This window comes from Pan troglodytes, chromosome 2 (genome assembly GCF_028858775.2).
Source record: "Pan troglodytes isolate AG18354 chromosome 2, NHGRI_mPanTro3-v2.0_pri, whole genome shotgun sequence".
Lineage (NCBI taxonomy): Eukaryota > Metazoa > Chordata > Mammalia > Primates > Hominidae > Pan > Pan troglodytes.
The window spans coordinates 58,163,989-58,191,067 of record NC_086015.1 but is presented as its reverse complement, the minus strand read 5'-3'; the positions used below and the strand labels follow the sequence as shown (position 1 = coordinate 58,191,067).

At 46.1% G+C, this 27,079-nt stretch overlaps 1 protein-coding gene across 3 annotated transcripts in view; it reads right to left on the bottom strand.

The window, feature by feature from the left end:
* Nucleotides 1-26,538, bottom strand: part of CACNA2D3 (calcium voltage-gated channel auxiliary subunit alpha2delta 3) — a 943,155-nt gene extending 916,617 nt beyond the window's left edge. Inside the window, exons 1-2 of one of the 3 annotated variants that reach the window (XR_008546971.2) lie at nucleotides 26,255-26,400; nucleotides 25,495-25,576 (exon numbers count right to left, since the gene is read on the bottom strand). Coding sequence is in view for 2 of the 3 variants with exons in the window: in XM_016941319.3 (XP_016796808.3) it covers nucleotides 25,495-25,576; nucleotides 26,255-26,376 (204 nt within the window). In the remaining variant the exon portion in view is untranslated. Of the gene's footprint in view, nucleotides 1-25,494; nucleotides 25,577-26,254 lie in introns of all 3 variants that reach the window. The other 2 variants (XM_016941319.3, XM_016941320.4) reach the window with 2 other exon arrangements.
* Nucleotides 26,539-27,079: the final 541 nt, after the last annotated feature.

The window sequence follows — 27,079 nt, the reverse complement described above, 5'->3', positions numbered from 1 at the left end:
CTACCTGCAGAACATCTCCCCAGTGCACATTCTGCAGTTCTCACTGTCCTGGCATAAAACCTTCACCACTGGACTGTCTCGCTCCCCTCAGGATCCCTCACTTCTCCCTGTGATCTGTACTGGTTGGTGCTTGAGTTGTCTTTTTTTTTTTTTTTTTTTTAGATGGAGTTTTGCTCTGTCACCCAGGGCGGAGTACAATGGCACGATCTTAGCTCACTGCAACCTCTGCCTCCCGGGTTCAAGTGATCTTCCTGCCTCAGCCTCCTGAGTAGCTGGGATTACAGATGCCCACCACCACACCTAGCTAATTTTTGTATTTTTAGTAGAGATGCGGTTTCACCATGTTGGTCAGGCTGGTCTCAAACTCCTGACCTCAAGTGATCCACCTGCCTCAGCCTCCCAGAATGCTGGGAATACAGGCGTGAGCCACCGCACCCGGCCCGAGCTGTCTTCTTAAGGCATAAAACTGGTCAGATCCTCCACCCAGTCCACGGTGAAAGCTTCTTCTCTGACATGAAAACACAGCCACCTGTGGTCCACTGGTTCCTGCCCTGCTGGCCAACTCCATCTCCTTTTTCGCTTCACCTATATGAGGGCTCAGGCCACACTGACTCTGACCCTGCAAACCCCAACCTCCTGCCACATGCTAGTGTCCAAGCTGCCTTCCAGTGGGGAACATGTTCTTCACTTGGCAAGCCCATTCCAGCGCCTAGTTCTGATTCCACAGTCACCTCCTTTTTGAGGTCTCCTGCACCCCAATGCCTCCCAAAATTTAACCAAGTGGCTCCTCTCCCTGGGTCTGCAGCCTGTACTGGGAGGCATTTCTGACCATTCTGAAGTCTGATTCTGTGTCTACCTGTCCCTCCACATTGTGAGCCCTTCAAGGGAGGGACCTCAGCTTGGTCTCTGCATCCCAGCACTGTGTGTAGTATATGGAAGGGTAGCAAGAATGAAGGAGACATCTGGAGCTAAGAGCCCGTGGGCATCTCAAGGAGCATGTTTGGGCCATCACGGAAGCCAGTGGCATAAAAACCTTCCCATCAGCTGGGCGCAGTGGCTCACGCCTGTAATCCCAGCACTTTGGGACGCCAAGGCGGACGGATCACGAGGTCAAAACCAGCCTGGCCAGCATGGTGAAACCCTGTCTCTACTAAAAATATAAAAATTAGCTGGGCATGGTGGCACACGCCTATAGTCCCAACTGCTCGGGGGGCTGAGGCAGGAGAATTGCTTGAACCCAGGAGGCGGAGGTTGTGGTGAGCCGAGATGGTGCCAGTGCACTCCAGCTGGGCGACAGAGCAAGAGTCCGTCTCAAAAACAAACAAACAAACAGAAAAATCTTCCCATCATAACTACCTCTGAAGCCTTTGGAAAAGCCCACCTTGGCTCTCAGAGTCAAGCAGGACAACAAAAGCAAACAGTAATACACTGCTTACCATGTTCCAGGCTTTATCTACACTAACACTGTAATCCTCACCAAAATCTCACAAGCATCCCCATTGTACAGGGGAGGAAACAGAGGCACAGAAAGGTTACATAAATTGCCCAAGGTCACACAGAGTATGGAAGAGTCAGGCTCTGGCCCAGGCCATTTGGAGCCAAAGTCTGTCATCGTTTCTACAATGGGATACCACTGACAACAGCAAAGAAGGAATGAAGGAAGGAAAGGAGGGAGGGAGAAGAAACGAGTCTGTTTTGGTCCCTCCTTTACCAGAGATTAGTGGGAAATTCTCCAAGCAAGGGCTCCTCTGATTCCTTTCGTCTGCTAATTCCATATATGCCAAATACTGGTTTTTAGAGTCAGAAGAGCCAACGCTTCCTCTGTGCCAAGCTGATGGACTTAGACACTCAAGGTCCTTACTTCACACATCAGCCTCACTACTCAGATGTGACTGGTCTCCTCATTTTACAGATGGGGACACTAAGGCCCAGAAGAGCAAAGCCACACGCCCAAGTGACAGCCAACAGGCAGTGCAGGGGGAATTCCCAGCTGTCCCCTCACCCCCAGCTCTCACTCTGACATTTATTTTTCATTTTTTTTGGTAGGCGTGCACTGTTCCTCTGAAAAAGGTATGGGTTCTGATGCAGAAAAGGCAAATTGGAAATCTAGGGATATTATCAGCCTCATTCACTGAAAGGGGAAATTTTCCCTCTTTGCTGAAACTTTCATGCAGGTAAGAAAAGGCCTTCAGCCGCAGCCTTGGCCGGGACATCTGTCCAAAGCTCCAGGAGGGGCAGGCGTGCAGCCTGGCAGTGTCCACAGCTGTGACAGAGCCCTGCGCAGCCTCCACGTCTGCCTCTTGCTGCCACCCTGTGACAAAGTGTGGCAATCGCAGGCGGGAAACAGGGCCCAGGAGCCAACGGGGATGGAGGGGCCCTAACGGTGACACCCCGTAGACTCCCTCAGGGCCTCCCCCTAAAACGTTCTGTGCACATGCGGCTCAGAAAGACCACACTCCCTTGTAGCTTCCATGGGCCCTGCTGGATGTGTGGAGAACTCTGTGGAGCTCACTCATCAAAGAGACACACTAGGCCATCCTCCCCTTCCCCACATTCCTGTGTCAGCCCATGGAATGGTAACATGCACCAAACCCTACAGAGGAAGAGTGAGAGACTGGACACAAACATTGCTCCCCTGCCAGTGAACTTGTGTGGGCAGAGCTGGGCAGACCTAGCTTATCAGCTGCAGCTAAGCCTCCTGCTCTCCCGGCAGCGGGAAAGAGAGCAGCATTGTTCCTAAAAGGCCTGCCTTTGTCCCCACTAACCGTGGATGTACCAAGCCAGTCTCAGCATCAGTCCCTGTGCTCGGGAACTAGAGGCCAAGGTCATCTCGAGTGTAGTGGAGGTCACAGACTGGAAGGAAGTTAGCCAATAAATTCATAACACAGTTACACCCAGGGACCAGCGCCTTCAAGAAAGTCCCAGGAGTAGCAGTACTGCATACAGGGCTTAGGGCTAGGGTTTAACACCAGGTCAAGGGCAGAAGTCAAGGCTGCAGGAATGAGGATAGCAGGGAAGAGGGCTGCCCCATCCCGAACAGAGAACCAGGAAAAAAGACCTATTTAAATAACAACAACAATAACAACCATAATAGAAATTCTAGAAGTGAAAAATATAATACAGGTTTTAAAAAATATATAAGTAAAAACAGTGAGATTAGGCCCACCTGAAGAGAAAGTAGGTGAAAAAAAGACAAACTGATGAAACCCCTCAAAATGCAGTGCAGAAAGATAAAGAGAAAACATGAAAGCGATATTAAGAGACGTGAAGGCTAAAATGAAAAGCTCCAACATCCATCCTGGAGAGAAGAGAGGCAATGATGAAGCAATACTGAAAAAGATAAAAGTGGAGACTCTTCCATAATTGAAAGCAGACAGGGGTCTCCCTATTGAAAAGTTGCCTGTTGGTCTATCTCACTTGTCGACTTCATGCAGTCTCTGGATGCTGCGCCCTGCACTGGGTGCTGAGGATGACCAGTGCTAAAGACAGGCACAGGGCAGACCCTACCCAGAGAAACGCAGATCGCAGAGCCCCCAGGATGTGGGGATATGCCATGCAGGGCTAGGCTCTGCTGCGTATAACAAGCCTGTCATTCAGAAACCACCTGGAATCCCCCTTCTTTCTTAGACATCTTAGTGATATTAAATGGCTGAGAGGGACACACTTCCCTAAAAGAAAAAAACTGCAATTCTTTACAGTGTCTAGAGCTCTCCATTTTTCAAGCTAGCAGTAAAGAGCTTGCAGTTTGGCAACCAGGCTCCAGAATTCCACACACACACATCCAGGGTACTTTCATTATCAAAACACCCTGGTCCCCTACCACCGTGCACAGCGCAACTTCGCATCTGCAAATATCTCCATTTACTCCGGGGTTTAGACACCATTACATAATTGGCAACTTACCGCATTTTAATTAGCCATTGTTAATTCCTATTATTACTGTTACCCTTAATTTATTAGACTGCTAAAACAACTGCATTTGGGAGCTTAAAGAGACAGTTTGCTCTGTCCCAGCCAACACTTAGATCTTGGTCTATCTTTTTAATGCCAGTCTTCTAGGGTAGGAGCCAATCTAAAATCTCAAAGTCTTTGGGAGATCCTATAAAGAGATATTTAAAGTGAAGATTGACACCCTAAGACCTCTCTCTAAACCACAGCGAGTAGTTAAAACAAACACACAACTAATCTCTGAATATCTTTAAATTCTGTTAAAAACAGCAGAAGTTTTTTAAATGAATCGAATTCCTATAGTCCTAAGCCTGAAGGTTGGAATAAACAGTAAAAATGATAAAAACACTTGGCATTATTGAGCCCTTACTGTGTGTTCAATTCTCTGCTAAACTCTTGACATATATTATTTCACTTAATCCTCATAATAACTCCGTAAGTGCGTATTATTTTTCCCTTAGCAAACTAAAACTCAAATAAGTTGAGTACTTTGCTCAAATCCACACAACTAGTAAGCAGCAAAGCCAGTATTTGAACCCAGGTATGCCTGGCCCCAGAGCCTGGCTTTGCACCTTATGTTGATTATCTTGCCTATATAAGGAAGAGTAAAGGCCATTTGGTCCAACCAAATCTGTCTGGTCTCCCAGGCAAGCCTGTGTCAGACACAGAGCTGGATACTACAAGAGAAACAAAGAGGAGAATTTCACATATGCACATGCAATGCACACACACAGGGCAGCGAGAACGGAGAGCGCTGATGAAGTTCACACCCTTGGCACAGTGAATCCCCTTATGAGGATGCTCTGAGGGGCATAATCAGTAATCAAATTCACAGAGACAGAAAAGATGTTCATCAGAGCACTGTTTACACTGGGGGAAACCTGGACAACAACCTTCATGTTCCACACTGGGGAAAAGGGGACACAGCCACACAACATCCCCAGGGGGAAATGTTTTGTAGCCAGAACACAAATCATTTAGGAAAATGATGAGTAATAGGGGATATGCTCATAAGATAAAGTTGGGAGAAAATGCAAAATAACTTTATGTTGACAATCTGATTTCAGTTTTCAGCAGCCTGAAAGAAATGCTGCAAAATTTTAATGTGAATATTCTTACATCATAAGATTCAGACATTTTTTTCTTTTTGTATCATCTGGTACATTCCAATTTTTCAAAGAAGAGGATAAATTTTATCTATCATATGAAAAAGCAGCTTTTTTTGTGGTCCCTACAGTACTGTCTGAATCTGCTTTAAAATATCTTGACATTATAACATAGCTGATACAATATGATCTCATTTATGTAAAGTACATATACATATACACAAATATACATACATGTAAGCAAAAGAAAAAAGACTCAAAGAAATACATCAAAATATTAACAATCGGCCAGGCACGGTGGCTCATGCCTGTAATTCCAGCACTTTGGGAGGCCGAGGCAAGTGGATCACAAGATCAGAACATCGAGACCATCCTGTCTAACATAGTGAAACCCTGTCTCTACTAAAAATACAAAAAATTAGCCGGGTATGCTGGCGGGCGCCTGTAGTCCCAGCTACTTGGGAGGCTGAGGCAGGAGAATGGTGTGAACCCGGGAGGCAGAGCTTGCAGTGAGCTGAGATTACGCCACTGCACTCCAGCCTGGGTGACAGAGCAAGACTCCATCTCAAAAATATAAAAATAAAAATAAAAAAATTAACAATGACAAGGCCAGAATAATGGGATAGCAGTTTGTTGTTACTTGCTTTTTTATTTATCCATTATTTCCAAAATTTTCCATAGTGAACAGGCAATGTTTTATAATTTTAAAAGCTCCAAGTTGATCATAGTTATTATTTCTTCCCAGCAGTCATCCAGCATTTATACATGAACACAAGGAAATTCTTGTCTCTAGCACTTCTGAAGCCCGTGCCATCATACAAAACATCCACACCTGCAATAATGAACTCAGCATTTGTGTTGAGGGGAAGCCACTTACATGACAACTGCCCTGGGAGCTTCTTCAATCCTGGGAAGAAAAGCAACTAGGACAAAAGAATTTGGCCAGAACCAAGCAGTTGTTGCTGGTATAACCAGTGTGTGCCTTAGCCTTGCTACCTACTTCCTGTGATGGGAACAAATTCTGCAGCAAAGAAACCTAGTCACAGCCTGCTTTTCACTGTACTTGGAGAACCAGTGTTAGCTAGTTACTCCTTATCACTCAGGGTTGTACTTGTACACACTCAGGGAGAGGGATGGCTTATACCTGTCCCTAACTAGCACAATCATTTTCACAGATACAACTCCACAAATGCAGGCCATGAGAGAAAGGAAGTATAGTATAGTGGTTACAGACACAGACACTGGAGTCAAAATGCCCATTGCGGAATCCTGGCTCTATTGCCTCCTACCCAAATAGCTTTGGGAAAGCCAATTAACATATTCCATGCCTCAGCTTCTTCATCAGTTAAATATGGATGGTAATAGAGTAGCTTGCTCACAGGGTTGTGAGGATTTAGTGAGGTAATATGTCTTAGGTATTCTGAATGCTGTCTGGGCTTACATTAAATGTTCAACAAGTAGTAGTGTATCATCATCATCATCATCATCATCATCATCACATCAGGCTTTGCCCTAAGGAGCCAAGAGGAAAACAAAGATGAGAAAAGGGCCTCGAAACACTTGTGGAGCTGAGGAAAGGGCCCACGGATACTACAACAGTAATTAGAAATCAAGGTCAGCTATAATGAATAAAGTGAGGTACAAAGAGGAGGAGGTTGGAATAAGGCTTCCTGAAGGCAGTAGCAACTGAGAGCCCAGCACTGAGCCCCTGGCATAGCAGGAACTGAAAAGCTCTTTGCTGAACTAAAGAATCAGGCCAGGAAGACTGAGAATTTAACAAGCTGCTATAGTAGCAAGGGAGGGAGTTTGGGGCAGTAGAAACAAGAGAACGAAGGGCCAAGAAGAAAGTTCAGGATAAGTCCCTGAACTCACACAAGGAGGAGCAGTGAGGGTGACGCTGGACCAGGACAGGAAAGGGTCACAGCAGCACAAAGGGTCCAGGGACCTTGGGACCTGTCATAGTAATTCCTCATCCCTCTGGTCTCAGTAAAGAATCATGCCTTGGCAAGCCTCCTCTGAACCCAGACCAGAGTAGGTCTTCAGGTCATGAACTATCAGCATTCCTTCATGGAACTGCAAGGAGACTTACATGCATTAGTCTAATTATTTGAGATATGCCTGATTCTCACATTAGATTGTAATCTCCACGAGGGTGCAATCTTATTTTGCTTGTTCTTCTAATCCAAGAGCCGGCATGATACCTGGACAGAGTAGCAAGATGCAAAAATGTTTGCTGAATAAACGAATGAATAAATGAATGGATAAAATTATCAAATTCAGGTTGTTTTCTTGTGCTTCTGCTGGGGACTAAGGCAGTAACATTTTCTCTGGAGATGCTCTCCAGTTCCTCCCTACAAATGAAGTGGAGAAATGGAAAAAGAATGTGTTATTGATGTATTTTGACATCCTGGATTAAAAGCTGCTACACAAGAAGCAAAGTATTAATAGCCATCATCTCTCAAATTTATACTGCACTATTCAAGGGCTGAGTTCAAGGACTTTTTAAAAAAGAACACAAAGTGCTCTTCTTCACACTTCAGCCCCTCTGCCTCTCCTTCTCTTCCTCTCTTAACCCAGCATTCTTGCCCACAAAACAGGACCTGACAAAGCAGATGAGCAGTAAAGTTTCATAGACCATTGCCTTGGGAAAATGAAGGTTTTGGACAGGTTGGTTGGGAGGCTTAAGTCACTATTGCAATAAACAAGGCAAAGATGATACATACACAGGGAGCTCAATGGGAAACACTTTCCCTTACTAAGTCCCAGAAAAAGCACTTTGAATGGAGCCTTGGGTATGGGCTGTTTCGACTTCCTAGGGGGACTCTGTGGTTACTTCAGCACATAATAGCTTTTAGGGAATTTTTTCCCCCAAATAGAGAAGGGTTACCAGTATGCCACTGCACCCAAGAATGAGAATTGATCATCTAAACAACCATGAGTCTACATCTAATATGACACATCTCAGGCATGCATGCACACACGCGCGCGTGCACACACACACACACACACACAGGTTTCACCTGCAGATCAGACAGTGTTTCTCTTGGAAATTTAGATAACACCACAGAGAGGCGCCAATGAGCCCCCACTAGCTTATAGTCATGGCTGAGGACCAGGCAGACCTCTGTTTTGTCTCTTTTGATCTCACTGACTTCTCTAAGCCCCAGTTTTCTCAGCTGGTAAAGTGTTCATTCATTCTCCACACTCACTCATTCATTTATTCCATAGATATTTTCTGACAGAGACTATTACAGGAGCCAAAAATCCGAAGGCAGTAGCAACTGAGAGCCCAGGACCAACCAAACAAAGGTCTTGCTCTAGGGAACCAACATTCTCTGGATGAGGCATTACCACTGACATCGGGGGGGGGTGTGCAACTCAGAGAGGTGACGTGACTTGCCTAAGGCCACACGGCTAATAAGTGGTGGCACTGATCTGTGAAACCAGGGCTGTCTGAACACGAAGCCTGGACTCCCAACTGCATTTGCATTTGCCTCTTCCTCTGCTAGCAGTCACCTTAGTTGGTCCCAAGTGTTAGCACTGGGCTATGCAACGTGAAAGGCCCAGATAGAGGAAATTTGGGAGTGGCATGCCTGGCAGCAATGGAGAGGAAATGTGAGAGAAAGTGGGGCGAGTGGAAGAGGGCAGGGTGTGAAGCCCTGGGAGAGCAGGGGTCTTCAGAACACCTGGTATTTTGCTGAGCACTGGAGAACCTACAGTGGTTTTGCATCTCTGTTATAGTGGCTGCCTCCTCCTTAGAGCACCCACTGCATCCGGTATTTGTTTTTGTGCCTGCTGGACAAATATTTGTTTTCACATCTCCTTCTCTGACCAGGGATCATCTTTTTGAGGCCAGGAATGATGGCATGCCAGGACCTGGCCCAAGGAGATGTCTCACCTTTGATGCCAAGAATTAAAATAATGGTTGCTGCCCATTCATTGAATTCCTAAGACTGCCAGACACTGAGATGAAGTTTAAATTCACGATCCAATTTAATCCTCATGACAGTCCAATGAAATAGGGATCATTTAAGGAAGAGGAAAATGGGAAGTAGAGAAGCTGAGAAACTGCTTTAAGCCACTGGTGGAGCCAGGATTCGAACCCACGGCCAGCTTCCGGTTTCAGGAACCTCACCCCTCAGCTCCATTGTTTATGTCTGGCCCAAGCAGCCAGTGTTCCTGAGATGTGCATTTCCCCTAAGCCTCTCAGCCTTCCATCCCCAGAGAGAACTCAGCTCTCCTCCCTGCCTCCAGCCTGGGCTGTGAACACACCACACTTCTTGAATGAATGCTGGCTTTTTTTTAATTTGGCAGTTTAAAGCAATTAACGTCATTTAGTCAGGCATGTTATTAAGTCAACATTCAAGGGAGGGTGGATCAGGGAAATGAATATACCAGGTTATATAAATACCAATTTACTCACTGTCTAAAATATCACAGAACTTCATCATATGTCAAATATTTTAGTCCCTTTTATTTTTGCCTTTTACATTCAAGGAAGACTCCATTCCCATATACAACTCTAAGAATGAGGCTGCGGTACAAGGGCTCCTGGGAGATAATGTCAGCAAAAATGCAGAGAAGAATTTGCCAAAATGCTATGTCATTTCTGCCTGCTCTGACATGAATGCGACTTTAGTCTTCTCTTGGCCATTCAGCTAAGTCTGCCTTGTCTGCAGAGCGTGGGCAGGCGTGAGTCTGCTGCGCCTGCTGGACAGCACCCCGAGGTGGGGACAGCAGCCCGTGCATGCCTCCCTCCACTCACAGAGACACCTGATGCAGACAGCTGTAGGGCAACAGGTGTGGGTGGGATGGGGGCACACTGGGACGAAGTGAAAAGAAGAAAGCCCAGAACCAAGTGCCACCCATCTCATGGTGGAACGCACCAGGAAATGAGGTTGGATCTGCTGTCCTCTGGAACTGTGCTGTCCTCTGGAACTGTGCTGACCTTTGAGCTCTACTGCAGGCAAGCCCAGGGAGAAGCAGCGAGCTGCCCCAGATCCCCAAGCTCAGCAGTGTCAGGCCAGAACTAGAACCTGGACGTCCAGACCCCAGGCCAGACTCCTGCCCCCTCCAGCCCAGTGTCTCTCTGGTCCAACCACATCCTGCCCAAACAACAAAAAGAAAAGGGATCCAAATACAGAAAACCAGATCCAGATGGTAAGAGGAGAAATCCTAAGGAGGAGGTGGAACAAGACAAAATTAATCTTCAGAAAACAAAAAACAAACACATGCAAATATAATAGTCACCTTTTCATCTGGGATGGTGGTCCTTCACCTGGCTCTTCCATCACTAGCTTCGTGATCTTGGGCTCTACTTCCCCAAATGCAGAATGAGGATGGAATATGACTCATGGGCTAGTTATGAGGATTAACTTAAAGGATATCCTCATACACTCAATCAGTCACCAAACCCTGGTGACATCTCCTTGGGCCAGGTCATGGCATCTCAAGAAGTACAAGCCATCATTTCTGGCCTCAAAACAATGACCCCTGGTCAGAGAAGGAGATGTGAAAACAAGTATTTGTCCAGCAAGTACAATAACAAACACCGGATGCAGTGGGTGCTTTAAGGAGGAGGCAGGCACTATAACCAGAGATGCAAAAACACTGCAGGTTCTCTAGGTGCTAGGCAAAATACCAGATGCTCCGAGGACCACCGCTCACCCCAAGCTTCACAGACTGCCCTCTTCCAATCTCCCCGCTCTCTCTCACATTTCCTCCCCACTGCTCCCCAGCATGCCATCTCCAAATTTCCTGTCTCTGGCCTTCCACATTGCATAGCCCAGTGCTAACACTTGGAACCAACTAAAGTGGCTGCTGGCAAAGGAAGAGGCAAATGCAAATGCAGTTGAGAGTCCAGGCTTCATGTTCAGACAGCGCTGGATTCACAAATCGAGGCCACCACTTATTAGCTGTGTTGCCCTGGGCAAGTCACATCACCTCCATGAACTCATGTCTTCCTCTAGAAAATGATGCCATCAGAGCACCTGTCCCATGGGATCGTTGCAGTGGTGAAATGAAATTTATACAGACAGCATAGCACTGTGACTGGCTCATAAGCATTAACTATCACCACTGATCGTTATTACTGGGGAAAACACAGCCTAGGTCTCAAAGATCAATGCTGAACCTCCCAGAATAAAACTGAACTAACTTATAATTTACCCCGGTAACATTTAGAGCACGGGTTTTTAAAACACATTTATTATATTGTGAAATCAATTTATAGGTCAGAGTCAGCCTTCTAAAATGAACAGAATAGAAAACAGAGTAGAGTAGAATAGTGTAGAATAGAGTACAACAGAGTCCCGTCTAGTCAACTTGCGTTGAATAGACTATAATAGAATAAAGTACAAAATATCAGCCTGCACTGCAAAGAATAAGACTAAGTGATGTTTCATGAAACATGTTTCACATGTGAGGTTGTAAGTTGCAATGTAACATGTATTCTTTACTGTAAGCCACGGTTTAAGAAGTTTGAAAGGCACTGACTTAGAAAAAAAACACAGTTTTGTGCCCAAAAGGCCCCTGAGGGAGCAATTCTTGCACCAGGGAGATTAGGAGCAGGCTTTTATAGGAAGCAGATGGCGTCTTTCAAACTGATGTTCACTAAACAATTTTCTGTTAAAGGGCTAGTAACCACAGGTCCCGGTAACCTATTTGGTAAGAAGAAAAGCCATCGGTGACAGGTCAACAAATTTCCCTCCATCTCACAAATTGGAGAATGGCCACTCAACTGTGCTCAGTGATTTCTAAATAAACTGCTTCAACAAGCAGATGTGTATGTGGGTACCTTTGGACTTAAAAGATAAAATGTCTGACTTGCTCCAAAGCCCTCATTTCTATGGCAGGGAAAATCTCCATTCATGCCACCCACATTGAGGAAGGCTATACCCTGTGCCAGCCCACGCTTCAGACCTGGCTCAGGGGAAGAGCAGCTCCAGCCTCTGGCCCAGGACAACACAGCCTCCACGCACACGGATTTGTAAAAAATCACAGAGGGAAGATGTGCACAGGCCGGGAGAGAAGAGGTGCACAGGGCAGCAATCAAGATGTGCATAGGCCAGAATGGAAGGGAGGGAATGACTGAGTCTCTTTAGGGAAAGCCAGAAGCCTTCCCAGAGACAACATGTAAACAGTGTCTCTCAAAGCGTGGTCCACGGACCACCAAATGAGAGTCACCTGAGATGTCTGTTCACATGCAGATTCTGGGGCTCGGGGCCAAGCTTACTGGGCCAGGGTCTCTTGGAGTAAGCTCCTGAAATAATGCATCTTAACAAGCTCCCCAGGTAACATTTCTGCAGGCTAAAGCCTGACATCCTGTAGAATTGAGGCTCAGAAGCCAGACAAGGACAGCAGGGTCGGCAGTGTAAACAGGGCAATGGCACGGGCATGGGCACAGAGGCGTGACACAGCCGGATGTGTGCAAGGAACTCAAGCAGTGTGCTGTCACTGAAGCACTCAGGGTGAGGATGGGAAAGGTGGATGCAGCAGCAAAGGGATTTGGGTGCCCAACATTGCTCTGCACACCTCATTGAGTATTCAATGGATGTTTGTTGAAGCAGGAAGAAGTGAGAGAAGGAAGAAAGAAAAGGATGTCCAACATTTAGACAAAGGCAAATGTATGCTTGGGAATCTGTTAAGATTGCTAAAGATTCCCCTAAACCACGATATTCTACCCAAAAGAAGGCATTTGATCATCTGAACCTCAACTGAGGAAAAGGAGAAGGTTGGAGGCTTCAGGTTTCCAGAGTTTATTAGTGTTGAATAAACGCTTGACTAATTGTTCTGTCTCCTATCAGCTTCACTTATACAGATAATGGTAATAAGGGGAATGTTCCCTGATGACACACTGGGACCAAATATTTTGGCTGTTAAAAATAGATGCACTGGAGGAACATTTTCTCTAGGTGAAATTCAGGCTCAAATGCAATTGAATCTGAGGAGAGTTCACAAACACACCCTTCCGCATAAACTGGAACAGATTTCCAGTGGAGATCAGCTGGGTAGCTTTGAAAGGCATGGGACAGGGAGCAGACAAGGCATGGGGCTCAGGGCTGCCTCCCCCTGTCGTCCAAGAAGCCCACGGTGGGACGTGGAACCCTTCTTCCATCTGTGGCCTCAATACACTGGCCCGGGCCCAAGCCTGGTAGTCAGGACTCCAGCATTCAGGACCTGGCCCATTTCTGATTCACTGTGAGACGTGGGGCAGGCCACTGAGCCCCCACACACACTCACAGGTGGAGGGACTGTTTCCCAAGACCTGCCCCCTCTCCAAAGTCCTCTCATCTCCTTCTAAATGTGTAGGTCAGGCTCAGGAGGAATGTGCAAGGTGGGCATCAGATCCTGCTCACTCAGGGCACACAGTGCTCTGCGTAGCAGAGTCATAGCTCCAAGGAGGAGTCACATCCCAGGGAGGCGCTGGAGGCAAGACCCCTCCAAAAGCCTCACAACACAATATTCAGTCCTGATATCTGAAGGAAGCAGAGGCTGGAGTGAAATGTCTTTTGGCAAAACTGCCCCCCATTAAATCCATATAACTCCCACTTCCCAGCAGCTATCTCCCCTCATGTCTGGGGGTGCGTTGGTGCAGGCTGCGCCTGGGGAAGAGAGCAGACCACTGTGCCTGCAGGATGCAAATGCAAATAAAAACAACCCAAACTCACTTGATGGCCACTCTTAAAGATTTCCTCCTGCGTGAAGATGCCTGACAGGCCCCATGCAGGGTGCAGCAGTGAGATCACCCAAGGAACGTTCTGTGGATGCTGCAGGTATGTTGCAGAGGTAAGACTATGCAGCTCCCAGTAGCCTCCAAAGCACAGACTCAGAAATTCAGCCCCGGTGATATAAACAACAAATAAACAAATTAAAGAAGCAGCTCCCCGAGAAGGTGAGATCATAGCAAACACCACGCACACATCTTGATGCTGGCAGGGCCTCAACCCCATGTGAAGGCGAAGGGAACAGAAATTAAAATTCACATTTCTCCCTAATATCAGTGATAATGTGGCACTCAAGCGCTTTATGGAATTAGCTGCAGCAGCTTCCTAATTGCCTTTGCTGAGTTGCCTCCCCCAGGTTGATGGTGGCGGCTGCGACGGCCCCATCAGTCTCGCTTGGTGCTCCTCGTGCACCCGCCCGGCACTGCGGTGCTCCCACAGCAGCTGCTCAGCTTGGTACTGCAGAGGCGCCTGGACCCCTCAGCCCAACTGGATGCTTCTGGGGGAGACTCTACCATGCCTCTAGCGTGCTGACCCAGATGGGCAGGGATGCTCCCAGAGGCAAGGAGGGGGAAGGCCAGCTAGGAAAACTGAGGACCAGCTTGTTCTGCTGTCTGGCAGTCCCTGCTGGCACTGCAAGGGTTGTGGGCAAGGGACCTGCCTGCATGGCTTTGGGGCTGGACTGTTGTAGCTGGAAGGCAGCCCCCACTTTTTGCAGCATCCATGCCCGATGTTGGGATTCATAAAACCCTGGCGTTGGAGAGTAAATGGGGAAAGGGCTGTGAAGGACCTGGTGATCTGCCTGTGCTCTACAGTGCTCTTATTTCCATCACTAGCATGCAAGGACAGGGAAAAGGCTGGGCGGCTATTCCTCCCTTTGTTTATCTGTACCTTCGTGCTGGCCACATACAAACAACCCCTGAAGCCCACCCCACAAATCGCTCTGTGCTAAGTGCCACAGGGGGAACCTCTCCAGGTCAAAAAGAGCAAGCACGCCCTGGGGAAATTTAAGGTCTACTTTACCAGCCTTCTGCTCACCCCTCCCCGCTCACCACCAAAGGAGATAAGGGGTTCACAGGATTTCACACAACCCAGAACCCCAGACCTGCCGGAGGCACAGAAGGCCCTGCAACAAGACTCATTCCAAGCAAAATAAAATCGATCCTAGTGAGTCCAGGGCTGTGGCTTTCAAGCTAGCTGTCGATTGTACAGAAAAACAGAACTGTGGCTTTATCAAAAGGAAAAAAAATAAGCACCAATAAATATCTAGGAAAGACAGACAAAGAATAGGAATAACAAAAACAGAGAAGCTAAAATTTACTCAGCACTTCCTGGGTGTACAGTTCTGTGCTAAGACCGTCACATGCCTCCGTACTTAATCCTCCCTATCATGACCCCATTTTACAGGTAAGGAACTTGAGGCCCTGAACGCTAAGAATCCAGCCAGATCTCAAAGCCAGATCCATCTGGTCCCAGAGTTTAAGAGCCCACACTGGCTTTCCTACACCATCATCCATTACCATAATGGGGAATACACAAAGGAAAACTTAGCCAAATTCAATTAGATTCTCAGAAACGCATCTTAGGAGTCAGACCACATGAGGGGAGGGCTGACCCTCAAGGGCAACTAAAAGATAAGCAGCATCCATTTATTATGACAAAAAGGGAGAAGTATAGAAAGCTAGAGGGCTCACTAGCCCTCCTCTTATTCCAGCTCTTACCCCTTTATGTTCCGCATTATGAAAGCAAATGACAATGCCCAAGCAACAAGACTAAGAATTCCACCGGGGACAATTTTAAGGGTGGGGAGAAGTTTCCACCAAACGCTCTGATGAGCCAATACCACACTAACACCAATGCAAAGGATAAATGGTTGGTCCTAGAAATCCCCCAAATACCTTTCCTCTGACCCGACAACAGCCCAAGCACCTGAACTGGGATTCACATGATGCGGACTCAGAGTCTGCCTTTGCCACGTGGAGCCATGTAGCCTGGGGCAAAGTTACATCCTCTGTCTCAGATGTTAAAGACGTTTCTGCATCTCTAAAACTGATGCAGATGATGATAGATCTGACCTCAGGGGTTGCTATGAGAAATTAAATGATATATCATAAATAAAGCACACATCATAAAATGCAAAAAACATCTACATCATTATTATTATTACTGCCGAAAACCCCTTGTAGAGCTGAGTTGTAGGCAACTTTGATGGAGGTCTCAAAACAAGGCCTCCAGATGGCTTGGCATTAACAACCCCTCAAGTGGACAAACTACTGTCTTTAGCAACCAACACTTGCTGGTATGTAGAAGCAACTCTTTGAGAATAATAATAACAATGACAACAGTCTACCTTTTCTATACACTTCCCATGAGTCACTTATTGCCAAGCATCCTGCATGCATCTTCTCATTTGGGCCTCTCAACTCACCCTAGAAGTTAGTACCATTGTGCCCATTTGAGAGGTGCGAACACTGAGGCTCAGCAACTGACTTGTCAGGGTCACATGACCAGTCAGCAGTAGCATCTCGATTCAAACCCAGATTGTCGTCACTCAGATTCAGACTCTCAACTCTACACAGTTCTGCCTTCCCAAGACCAGCCACCTCTCTTAAAAGTAGATTTTTAAAAGTCAATCCTCTGATTTCTAAGTATACATATTTTTTTCCTATCACTCATAAAGCATTTGTTTCAAGCAAAAAAACTGAAAACCTCACTGTTCAAGTAGAAAATCCAGCTATGGCTCTATAATTCTGAAATTCCCGTTCCAGGAAATGTGTACTGTTGGCTTTTTCAAAAGATTAGTGAGCTGTGAGCCCTCTCCTGAGAGGATTACATCTTACTTCAGGGCGACCAGGTGGCTCCTGATGTTCTGAAATACTCGAACTTGGCCACACACTCTGGAATTTTAAATTAGTTACCAGTATTTACTAACAAAGGAAAACAACCCATGTATATAAAACACATACGCCCGCACACAAACACCCTTTATTGGTTGCCAGATAATGATTCGTCTGAAGTGTGTTGTCTGACTTGGTGTGCGAATTTCGTATTATAAAAGCAAATGACAATAGCATTCCAACAGGGACCTAGGCCAAAGTCAAGAGGAAAGAATATCCAAACGTAGCATTACCATTCCAGAAGTCAAATGACTATTATTATGTCAGTGGGGCAAAAGCCTATGCCCATTGAGCTGTTTGTACATGATGCAGTCATATTGCACTAATAGACATTTCACTAATAATGAAAACCAGTAGGAGGCTGAGCGTAAAGCTGGATGTTATGACTCGCGACTGTAGATTACCTGAATCCAGTGAATTTACTGTCTCCCACATCTATTGTTCTTTTTACAATATTGTTCCACCTCTGCCTCAAACAATACAATGGAAAAGGCGTTATGGATGGCACATGTACAAAGAGTCAAACACCTGCCCTATATTTCCAACTTTCACCTTGCTTCGCAAATTTATAGCACAATGTTACAGCAACAGCAAATTTTAGTCTTACAGCTGCCCACTTCTGCTGTGCAAAGGACAAGATTAGGAGGATTTTGGAAAGAAAGCAAAAAAAAAAAAAATTCACCTCCCAGGGGACATAATAAATGCATTTGTCATTGTGCCCCTGCCACATTAAATGTGCGTAACATACACTGCCTTAATTTTATGAACTAATTATGGGATCAAAGTGACAAAAATTCCAAGTCTCTCTTGTTCATGAATAACGAAGTGGGACAGTATAAGTGAGAGGATGGCCTGAGAACCAAGGCTTCCCAGGTGCCACACATCATCCTAAACAACTGAAATGCTGCCCAAGGGGGCATCGGGATTAGAGGTTATCTGCAGCTGGCTTCTGAACAAGCTCCCACAGCAAGGGAAATGGCTGGGTATGCTGGGATCTCCTGTGGCATAAGGACCTCACTCTGGGCTGTGGGGCAGATGTGGCAACCCCAATTCCTTGGGTGATGGGCTTCTCTGGGCATCTCCCCCCATGCTCAGGGAGAAGGGAGCTGATCTCTAGGGGAAGGGTGCATATCTTGACAGAGGCCGCCGCCACTGCAGCCTTCCTCCTGCTCTGAAGTGCTCTCATCAGGGGCCAGCTGGGGATCACCTGCCTACATGCCAATGCCTGGCACTCACACATTCATGCACTTGCTCATTCACCAAGTACACATGTATGTATGCAGCCAGGCCCCACAGAAGCTCAATGAAGATTACCTGAAGAGCTTGTATTTGTATATTGCAACTAGGAATGACAACAACAACTCACTGGCAGGAGCCAAAGTGCCAGGCACAGTGCTAAGTGCTTTGCATATTTTATTTCATTTAACCTTCATCACAGCCTATAAGATAGAAGGTACTGGTCTCCTTTCTCATTTAAGGGTATAGGTTCAGAAATGTTAAACTACAAGGCAACGCTGAAGAGGAAATGTCAGATCTGGGACTCAAATCCAAGCCCATCTGACTCCAAGGCTACGCCCTCTCAGCTGTTAACCCAGGCTTTAATTGTTTCTGAATTAATATCCCAGATGTTTCTCATTTAATCCTCCCAAACACCTGTGAGATCGAAAATACAGGTATTATGCACATTCTTTTCAAATAGGAACTGAGGTCAAAAAGGATCACGCAAAGACAAGAAAATATAGCACTGTGGCCAGATGTGTAGACCCTGCTCAGTCACCTTGGGGAGGCTGCTTCAGTTCTGCAAGCCTCGGCTTCGCAATCTGTAAAATGGGGTGAATGGTAGTCCCTACCTCATTAGGTTGCTGGGAGAATTTAATGGGATGTCATAAGTAAAGGGCTTATCACAGTACCTGGAATGCAGAAACTACAGCGTTGAGTGTTACCTGTTTTTACTATTAGATTAAGCAATTTGCCCAGGGCCACGGTGGAAATGCACACAGAAAAGATAAAAAGAGAGATGCCACTGCTTAAGGCCAATGACCCCTCCTTTAACAACACAGCATCTCCAAAGATGTGAATCTTTGAAAATGCTCCAAGCTCTCGACCTGTTACTCATAAAATAAGAAAATGATTTCATTGGAGATGGAACAAAGGTGGGCAAAGGAAGCCTCCTAGACTGAATGGAGCTGAGAGGGTAAGCTATCCAGCAGGAAAGAGAGAAAGCCAAAACGAGGACAGCCTGTCCCACAGGAGGCTTAGCCAGGGCCCCGCAGTTGGTCTGAGGCTCTGCTGCCACATCCTGGAATTCTTAACAATTTTTTAACAAGGGATTCTGCATTTTGCACTGAGGACCACAAATTACATAGCCAGTTCTGATCTCAGCAAGTCCTCAGATTCCAACTGCCTACAAAATTCCAGACGCTGAACAAATCCATGCCTGTTGGACTGGCGTGACTCAGTTCTGTCCTACTGCCCTGGTTCATTCTCTCAAGTCAGCCTCTCTAACACCCAAGAGGACAAGAACAGTCTTCCCCATCAGCAAGCATTATCTGGCACGTTCTGTGATGAGCAGCATCCATTTTTATTGGCACGGGCACGCGCACATACACACACTTAATAAGTATTACGGTAATGGCATGTGCAGGCCCCAAATATCAACTGGCAGTTGTTTCACCTAAAATGGAAAACTCGAGGTCTGTTTTGTGAACCCACAGCATTTATAGCATTACCCACCTTGCCTGTCCAGATCATTTACATGCATAACAGTCCTTTTAACCTTGGGAGGGTACTGTTTTCCATTAACAGGTGCCAAGATAAATACTCTGAAGTGCACAAAGTGAAGGAACAGCCATCCATTTCTTGTGAAAAGATAATGGTTTCCTTTCCAATATGGCCTTGAAATGTGCACCAATAGTTTGGTTTCTGAGTTGTTTATTTTCATAATGTTGATTTGGGGTAACTGGGAAGCTATGCAACATATAAATGTAATACACGTTATAAATTTAATGCCTTAAACAGCCTTGGAATGAGCACCCAATGAGTGTTGTTCAAAGCAAATGGAAGTTGAAATGTTTACCATTTATTAGAAATGAACTGGATTATTTTCAAGTATGTATTTGTAAAAAATAATTCCCTTCTGAAAAGTAGACGTGCTAGCTATGCACACAGAAATCCCCTAAAACACATCAGCTGTACAAATACCTAATCTGCCAAGGGTGAGCTGTAAGTACAGGCCAAAGTACTGGGCTGTCGAAGGGCCTTAGAGTCTGCTTTTACATTATAGAGCAACCACTTCAGACAGAGTCTGTTGGTCACTAAATACTTAGGAAAATCACAAAAAATCAAGCATCCTCCTCTTCCTCATATCATTTTCTTCCTGTAAAGGAGAAGCAAAATTTTGTTTAATGGACCAAAGAGGGCTGATAAGGATTCTGTCAGTTTTACCAGAAGCCTGACATTAGGAACTTTTCCTTTCACTGAATGATACACAAAAGCTTCACTGCAGTCACTCGAGATGAAACCTAGGCCGCTATGTCTCTTGTATAAAAATTACATTTAAAGGGGAAAAAAATCTCATATGCTAATTCATAGGCTGGCATTTTATAACATCTATTTTATTTTTTTCTCAGTTTTGGCCACAGCAAACCTCTAAGTCAAATCACAGTGTCCCAGGGAACACACAATCTGCTAATATTGCCTGTGTAGAAGATGCTGTGGTCTCAACCCAAAGACTGTGCCAACAAGCACTGTGACTACAAAAGATGGAGGGACCCCTGAAGTAGCTGCTGCTCACGTCTGACAGAGGAGATGTGCTGGGGTGAAGAAAAAGCCCATTTGTTGGCATCACAGCATCTATGATGGTAAATCAGGATTCATGACAGGCCTGAAATACAGGCTCCTTCGTGAAAATGTACACTTCTTTAGGTAGGCCCAACATACCAAACCATGGATTGATCAATGTAAGTGGGAACCCTAAACACCAAGTGGAGATAAATCCAAGGCTGATGAAGGCTAGAATCCCAAACCTGCACCTCCAAGAATATGTGCTTCAAACTTTAGGGAAATGAAACACCTGGAAGGGCCACAGGTGCCGGGGGTGATGGTTTCGCATTTCTTTTACTTTTGCTCATGCTGACATATGGCTATGTCTTCATCAAAAACTGGAAATAATAACTGTGTCAGCTCAGGCCCAATGGATTTCAGAATTATCAGGTGGTTTGGTATTCATGTGTTTGCCTAAAAATTTCACTAGTGTTAGAATTAATTAATTAAAATCAGCATGAGATCACCATGCTAATCAATCAAAATTATAACCACATGGGAATTAAAAATTTGAAGTTTGCCTCCAACCAGAAAACCATGCCTATATTTTCATTTTCCCTTAATTTTGAGTAGCATCTGTTGGTCTCCTGAGCAACACAGGCCGCAGCAGTTCCTAATGGGAGAAAAGGCAAAGTAGAAATGTATCTGGCAGAAAAGAAATTTTAAGGAGAAAAAAAACAAGGAAAGGAAAAGAAAAAAAAAATGAGCAAAAAAGGCTCAGACCGAAAGTTAGCAAGTGGCCATGAGTAACTCTACAAGCGCAATGAGCTATATGCATAAGAGGCACAAACTGAATGCTCATTGGTTTGCCCTGCTCTGCTACTGTCTGGGTGATTGTGTTAATGAGACCAATAAACTGCCCTGAACGATTAAAAACTGTCACTTCAGAGATTTCAAGCTTTTAAAAATAACCTGCTAAGGAAAAGTCCAGTATTTAAAGTAATGCTATGAATTAAAGCATCCGCAGCATAGGTTGAACGCATTTATCATTCAGGATGGCAAATAACTGTGTTTATTCAACACAAAATGTTAGCAAAACAGCGCCTCCCCCACAAGAGCAATCTGAAGAGTGCTGGGCTTCCCACGAGCAGCAAGGCATTGCTACCTAATTCCTGATAAGTGAATACACCTATTCAATTATTTAAAAGTCCATCGATTTTCACATTGATGAAAAGTCATAATTATAAAAATGGCTTAAAGCACCAACCTTTTACTTTGCTGACTCTGTCCTGTGGAAAGAGATATCAACTTTATATATTAAAGCTGCCCTCTCAATAAATAGTTGATAAAGTAAAAAACGGATTGTGCATTCCAAGATGTGCGTGTTTGGTAAGTGCTCCATGAGGCGTCCAAGGTAAATGTCAATTCTTTTCCAGCGTTACTGGCAGAGACACACATTACCTGTATTTCCGTTGTGTATTTATCATCATGATTCTGGAAAATGTAACTGGAACCCTTCATTCCTGTGAACATTGGTTCCCCGAATGCAGGTCTAAATAGAATGAAAAACCCAGCTCCTATCCAATTCTCCCTGAGGAGGATGAAATGAGAATCAGCCAGTTTAATGCCTTTGATTGTGATTGTTAGAGGTGTGGAGACTGAGTTTAACAGCCTAGGTTCCCGGACCTACTAGAATGCTTCTCACTGAATCCCAAAATACAGCGGTAATGAAACTATGCCTCCCCAAAAGAACCAAACAAAGTCCATTCTTTGGGGAAAATGAAGCAAGATAGAGGCAGCTGAATACTGACAGGCATGGATATATCAAATCAGAAACTTAATTAAAAGTTGAAGTGAACGTAAACCCCTGCAGTATCTGCCAGCTTAGCAAGGCAGCACGCAGGCATACAGCGGCGCACCAGCACCATCCCTCCAGGGGCCTGCTATTCTCTCACAGCATCTAAAACCCCTCAAGATGAACCCCAGCGCCCACAGACAAGTCCCACAATCTTCCATTCTGTACTGAAAACAGACAAATTTCCTAAAAGATGGCTTACTGCGTTTTATAAAATCAAAACCATCTTATTTCTAAGGACCTAACAGGTTGCCATTCCTGTGCTCAGTAAAGACAGAAGAAAAAAATATAGGGGCTATCTGGCATTGAATACCTAATATATTATAATAGGCTAAAGTGGCAAAACCCATGGTATTAAACATAGAAACAACTGATAAAATACTCTTATTTCTGAAGCCATAACAAGGTACATTGCTAAATGTTTGTGTTTACATTGATGAAGTCAGTAACAACACTGCTACCTCAAATTATATCACCTAATAAAAACATGTTACCAAAATGGCAGTTTTCCCAGTCACTAAACACCTTAAAATAGATGCATGGCCAATTATTATTTAACTTATATTCATAATAACTACTTTGTAAAGTGTATGTTTTAGTGGAAAAATGACTAAACTTCCATTCTAAAAATGAACACACTACATGGATTCACAACATGAAGTGTCAATTAGTGAAACTACATAAAATTATATGGTGGTATACAGCACACCTTACTTAACTGAAAATCAAGTTTAAAAATCCATGCCTTAAAAAGAGCAATTACACTCTATTATACAACATAGTATTGTCATCTTTGAGTCCCCTTAATACAGTGTTAATGCATTTTCCAGCCAAATTTTCCAACTCATTTTGAAAGCATCTTAATTGTTAAGGACACAGTGATATGACGGCAGGGTGCACAGAGTTCTGACTTAGAGGAGTAATTCCTCATGCAAATGGACAGAAACTTGAAAATTAGCAAAAGAGAAGCAATTATCCCCTTGTTTTCCCAAATGATGTTATGTCTCCTACACTCTGAGCACTCAGATCTACTCCCATTCATACTCTGAACTCTCTAAACCAATGTTCTTTGCTAATTTTAAAAATACAAAAGCATTTGCGGGGATAGTGGACCAAAACAGCCAAAAGATAGCTGAAAAATGCTCCCCAAGTTGTCTAACATGCTCCCCCACCACTTATGAAAGTCCCTGCCAAGTAACCCAAAGCCGTGAGTATTTCAGGACCCCCAGAGCAGACGATTCCAAACCAAGGACTAGGGTGGACACCCACCCTGGAACGCAATGCCAAGCAACACCTCACCTTTCCCTTGCATCAGATTACAAAATGCCAGGCAGCAGCAAGAAATGATAACAAAGCCATAAACAGCTGGAAATAATTACACAATTGTCAAGCTGCAAACATGACAAAAGCAAAGCAAGGCTAGTGAATTCAATATCAGAAAGGATGCTGATGAGAAGGTAAGAGAAGCATTTCAGCTTTTTCCAATTTGCTGTTATAGAGTAGCAAATAATAGGGTTGACGGAGTTTTGTGCAGTGTGTGTGTGTGTGTGTGTGTAACTTCAAAGAGAAAGAAAAAAACATATTTAATGTGTTCCTAGAAAATGTGAGATAAAAGATATGAAAGCACAACCAAAAAATATTAACAGGCTCTGAAGGGATTCTTTTAGAGTTGCTACAACTACAACGTGCAGATGAGAAATACTTCTTTAAAGTTATACAAAATGTTATCTTCTTTAAAAGCATAAGAAAAATATACAGGCAATGCTACAGTCCAGAATTCATCACATCAAACATCTGACAAGTGGGCAAAATGCCAAAGCAGGAGACAGATTGGTCCAGATTAAAAGAATACTAGGGAAAGAGGCAATTCCTATGCAACTCCTTTAAGTGCCGAGGTGGGCCACAGGCATGTAAATTCTCATCTTCCACAAGGGCATTTCGTAGCCTCAACTGTTTACCAACTGCCTATAATTCAAGAACACCTTCCCAAACAACAGAGTTGAGCAAGCAATCTTTCAATGAATAAGGTTTCAATTAATAAGGCTATTGGCGATTTTTAAACCATAATAACTTTTGTCATTCCATGGTGGGCCAACGCTTTATTACGATATTTGGATTTCATGTGGCAAACTGTTTCATATACTGTCCCCAAAAATGCTACTCTCTGAAGGGGAATGCCATAAATAAAATACGTACTTGGTTACCAGGCAGCATGCATAACACATATGGTACATTGGCCCAAAAATCATATTTTAAAATGTTTAAAAGTTAACTTAACAATTTAAGCTGTTTGTACCCATTTTCAGAGAATTATTCCCTAAAGGCCAATTTTATTTTCTATCATCAAGAGAATACTTTAATTAATCCTGTTGATCTGCTAACTTGAAATTCTTTGAACCCCTCTAATCTCTCCTCCCAGACCCATTTTTTTTTCTTTATTTCCTGAAGGGGAGAACGAAGGACCATTTATCTCACAATGTAATTTTAAGCTTATGCTTAAAATGCTGCCTATTTGAATTAAAATTGATGCAGCTTCTGATAAGAACCTAATAATCAATTCTCCATTCTCATTACTCTCCAGAATTACATGGATGCAGACCCATTTCTTAAGTTTGTGGACTACTCTCATAGGTTATTACCCGGCAGTGCAGCTGAGTGGAAAGATAACCACATTCATTCTCCTTATCTGTAATGATGTAATGCATCCTAGCCCTGGGTCTAGATGATTGGGGAATAATGGGATTGTACAACTGCAGGGATGACAAACAATAGTGCAGCGTCTTTCTCTGATACACTGAACCCCACGCCTCCAACGCAAGGTGAAAGGCATCACAAAATAGGCACTGAGTCTGCCCCTTGGATGAAGTTAGCATTTTTTGGCCCGAGGAGCATCTGCTCTGGCACTGAAACAGCAATACCGACACGGAGACGAGAGCCATGCAAAAACACTCAGTTTCCGAGCCCCAGCCAGGACAGTGCGAGTGAGTATCCTGCTCTTCTTTGTGGTTAGAATCAAGTGTCATCTAAAAATAACCGGTTGGTAGGAAGAAGTCACTGCACAGTACAATGCCAAGAAACCCGGGGATCAGAGAGTCCTCCGATAACTGATGCTGCTCGGGGCTCACGTTTGTTTGGAAAACTAAATCTGCCTCCATTTTCTGTGCCGGAAAAATCATCGCTTCCTGCCACCACAGAAACCTTACCTTTTGCAGAAGCTGGGAACCGGAGTACTTAGCAGCAATGGATTTTATCTCCCCACCAAAAGCCGAGGCCCAGAGCTTCACCCTACAGGGAGAAGGGGCACAGGAAGATATGTAACACCCGTGTCACAGTCAACACGCACGCACACGCACACGCACACATGGGACTATGGCTGAAGGAGCAGGGCGATGTAACATGTTTTAAAAGAAGAAAAGATAGAAAAAGCGCCTTGGTAGAAACTGCCAGCACCAAAACTGCAAAGCGCAGCGCGGGAGGGGGCCCGAGGGGGGTCGCGGAGTTAAGAATGCGCAAAGTCTCCCAGGCTCTCTAAAAAGACCACTGAGTTTCATTCGAACCACTGCCCGAGGACTCGACCCCCCAAACTGGGCATCACCTGGCAAATAGCAGTCAGAAGAAATCCACCCATCCCCCCCCCAAAAAAAAGAAGTGGGGCGGCAGTAGAGCAAAGAGGGGGGAAATTCAGCGGCCCAAGGAAGTTGGATTCGGTAACCAGGCTCCAAAGTTGGTGCCGTCACTTGAGGTGAGCCTCTCCAGATCTCACTCGCCAACCTGCGGGCAGGGGCCAGAGCATCCCACCCCGGCCTCGCCGCCCGACGCGGGTCCCGAAAGGCAGGTGCGAGCGGCGAGGCCGACGCCCGCGGCGGGTCCTGCCCAGCCGCACCTGCAGGCGCCCAAACTTGGGCACGGTGGGTCGCAGGCGGCAAGGTCCCCTCCCCGGGCGGCGCAGGAGCCGGCACTTACACGGAGAGCGGTATCTGCTGCTCCGAGCGCACCACGTCCCCCAGCGCGGCGTAGAGAAGCGCGGCGGCGAGAAGCGCCGAGGCCCCCCGGGACGCGCGGCGCGGCGAGCCCGGCCCGGCCATGCTGGGCTCCCTCCGACGCGCCCGCTGCGGCGGCGACGAGAGCGGCCGCGGGGAGCTGCGCGGAGCGGGCGGTGGGCGAGCGCGCGGGGCTGCCTGCTCCGCTCCGCGCCGCCCCGCCTGCCTCTCGCGCGCCTGGCTCACTTGGGGAGCAGAAAAAGGAGCGGGTGGGGGGGGCGGGGAGGGCGGAGAGGAGGAGGGAGGGAGGAGAGGTGGGGAGGGAGGGAGGAGAGGTGGGAAGGGAGGCGGGCGGGGGAGGAGGCAGCGAGACGCGCCTCTAGCAGCAGCAGCCGCCCGGCCCCGCCTCGGCGGCCCTGGGGAGTCCGGCGGGCCGCGGCGGGAGGGCGGCGGGGCAGGAGGCGCCGCGCGGGCGGGGACTCGGAAACTCCAGTGTCCTTGGCCGCGGCGGAGCGCGCCCTGCCCCACCCGGGCTACTGCGGCCGCTGAGTTCTTTACAACTCCGCAGTCCGCCACCGCGGGCGCGACTCTCGGGCTGGCCCCGGGCCGGGCGACCCTAGCCAGGGTGGGGGTTGGGGGCGCGGGAGTGAAGCCGAGGGCAGGGCGCGGCGCTCCGCACTTTGCGGGCGGCTGCTAGGAGTGGGCGTAGCATGCCCGCTCCGCCCCTGGGCCGGGCGGGGTCGGGGGCCGCGGAACCTAAAGGGGGCGCGCCCTCCGCCCCCGCCGCGCGATTCTCCTACGGGGAGGG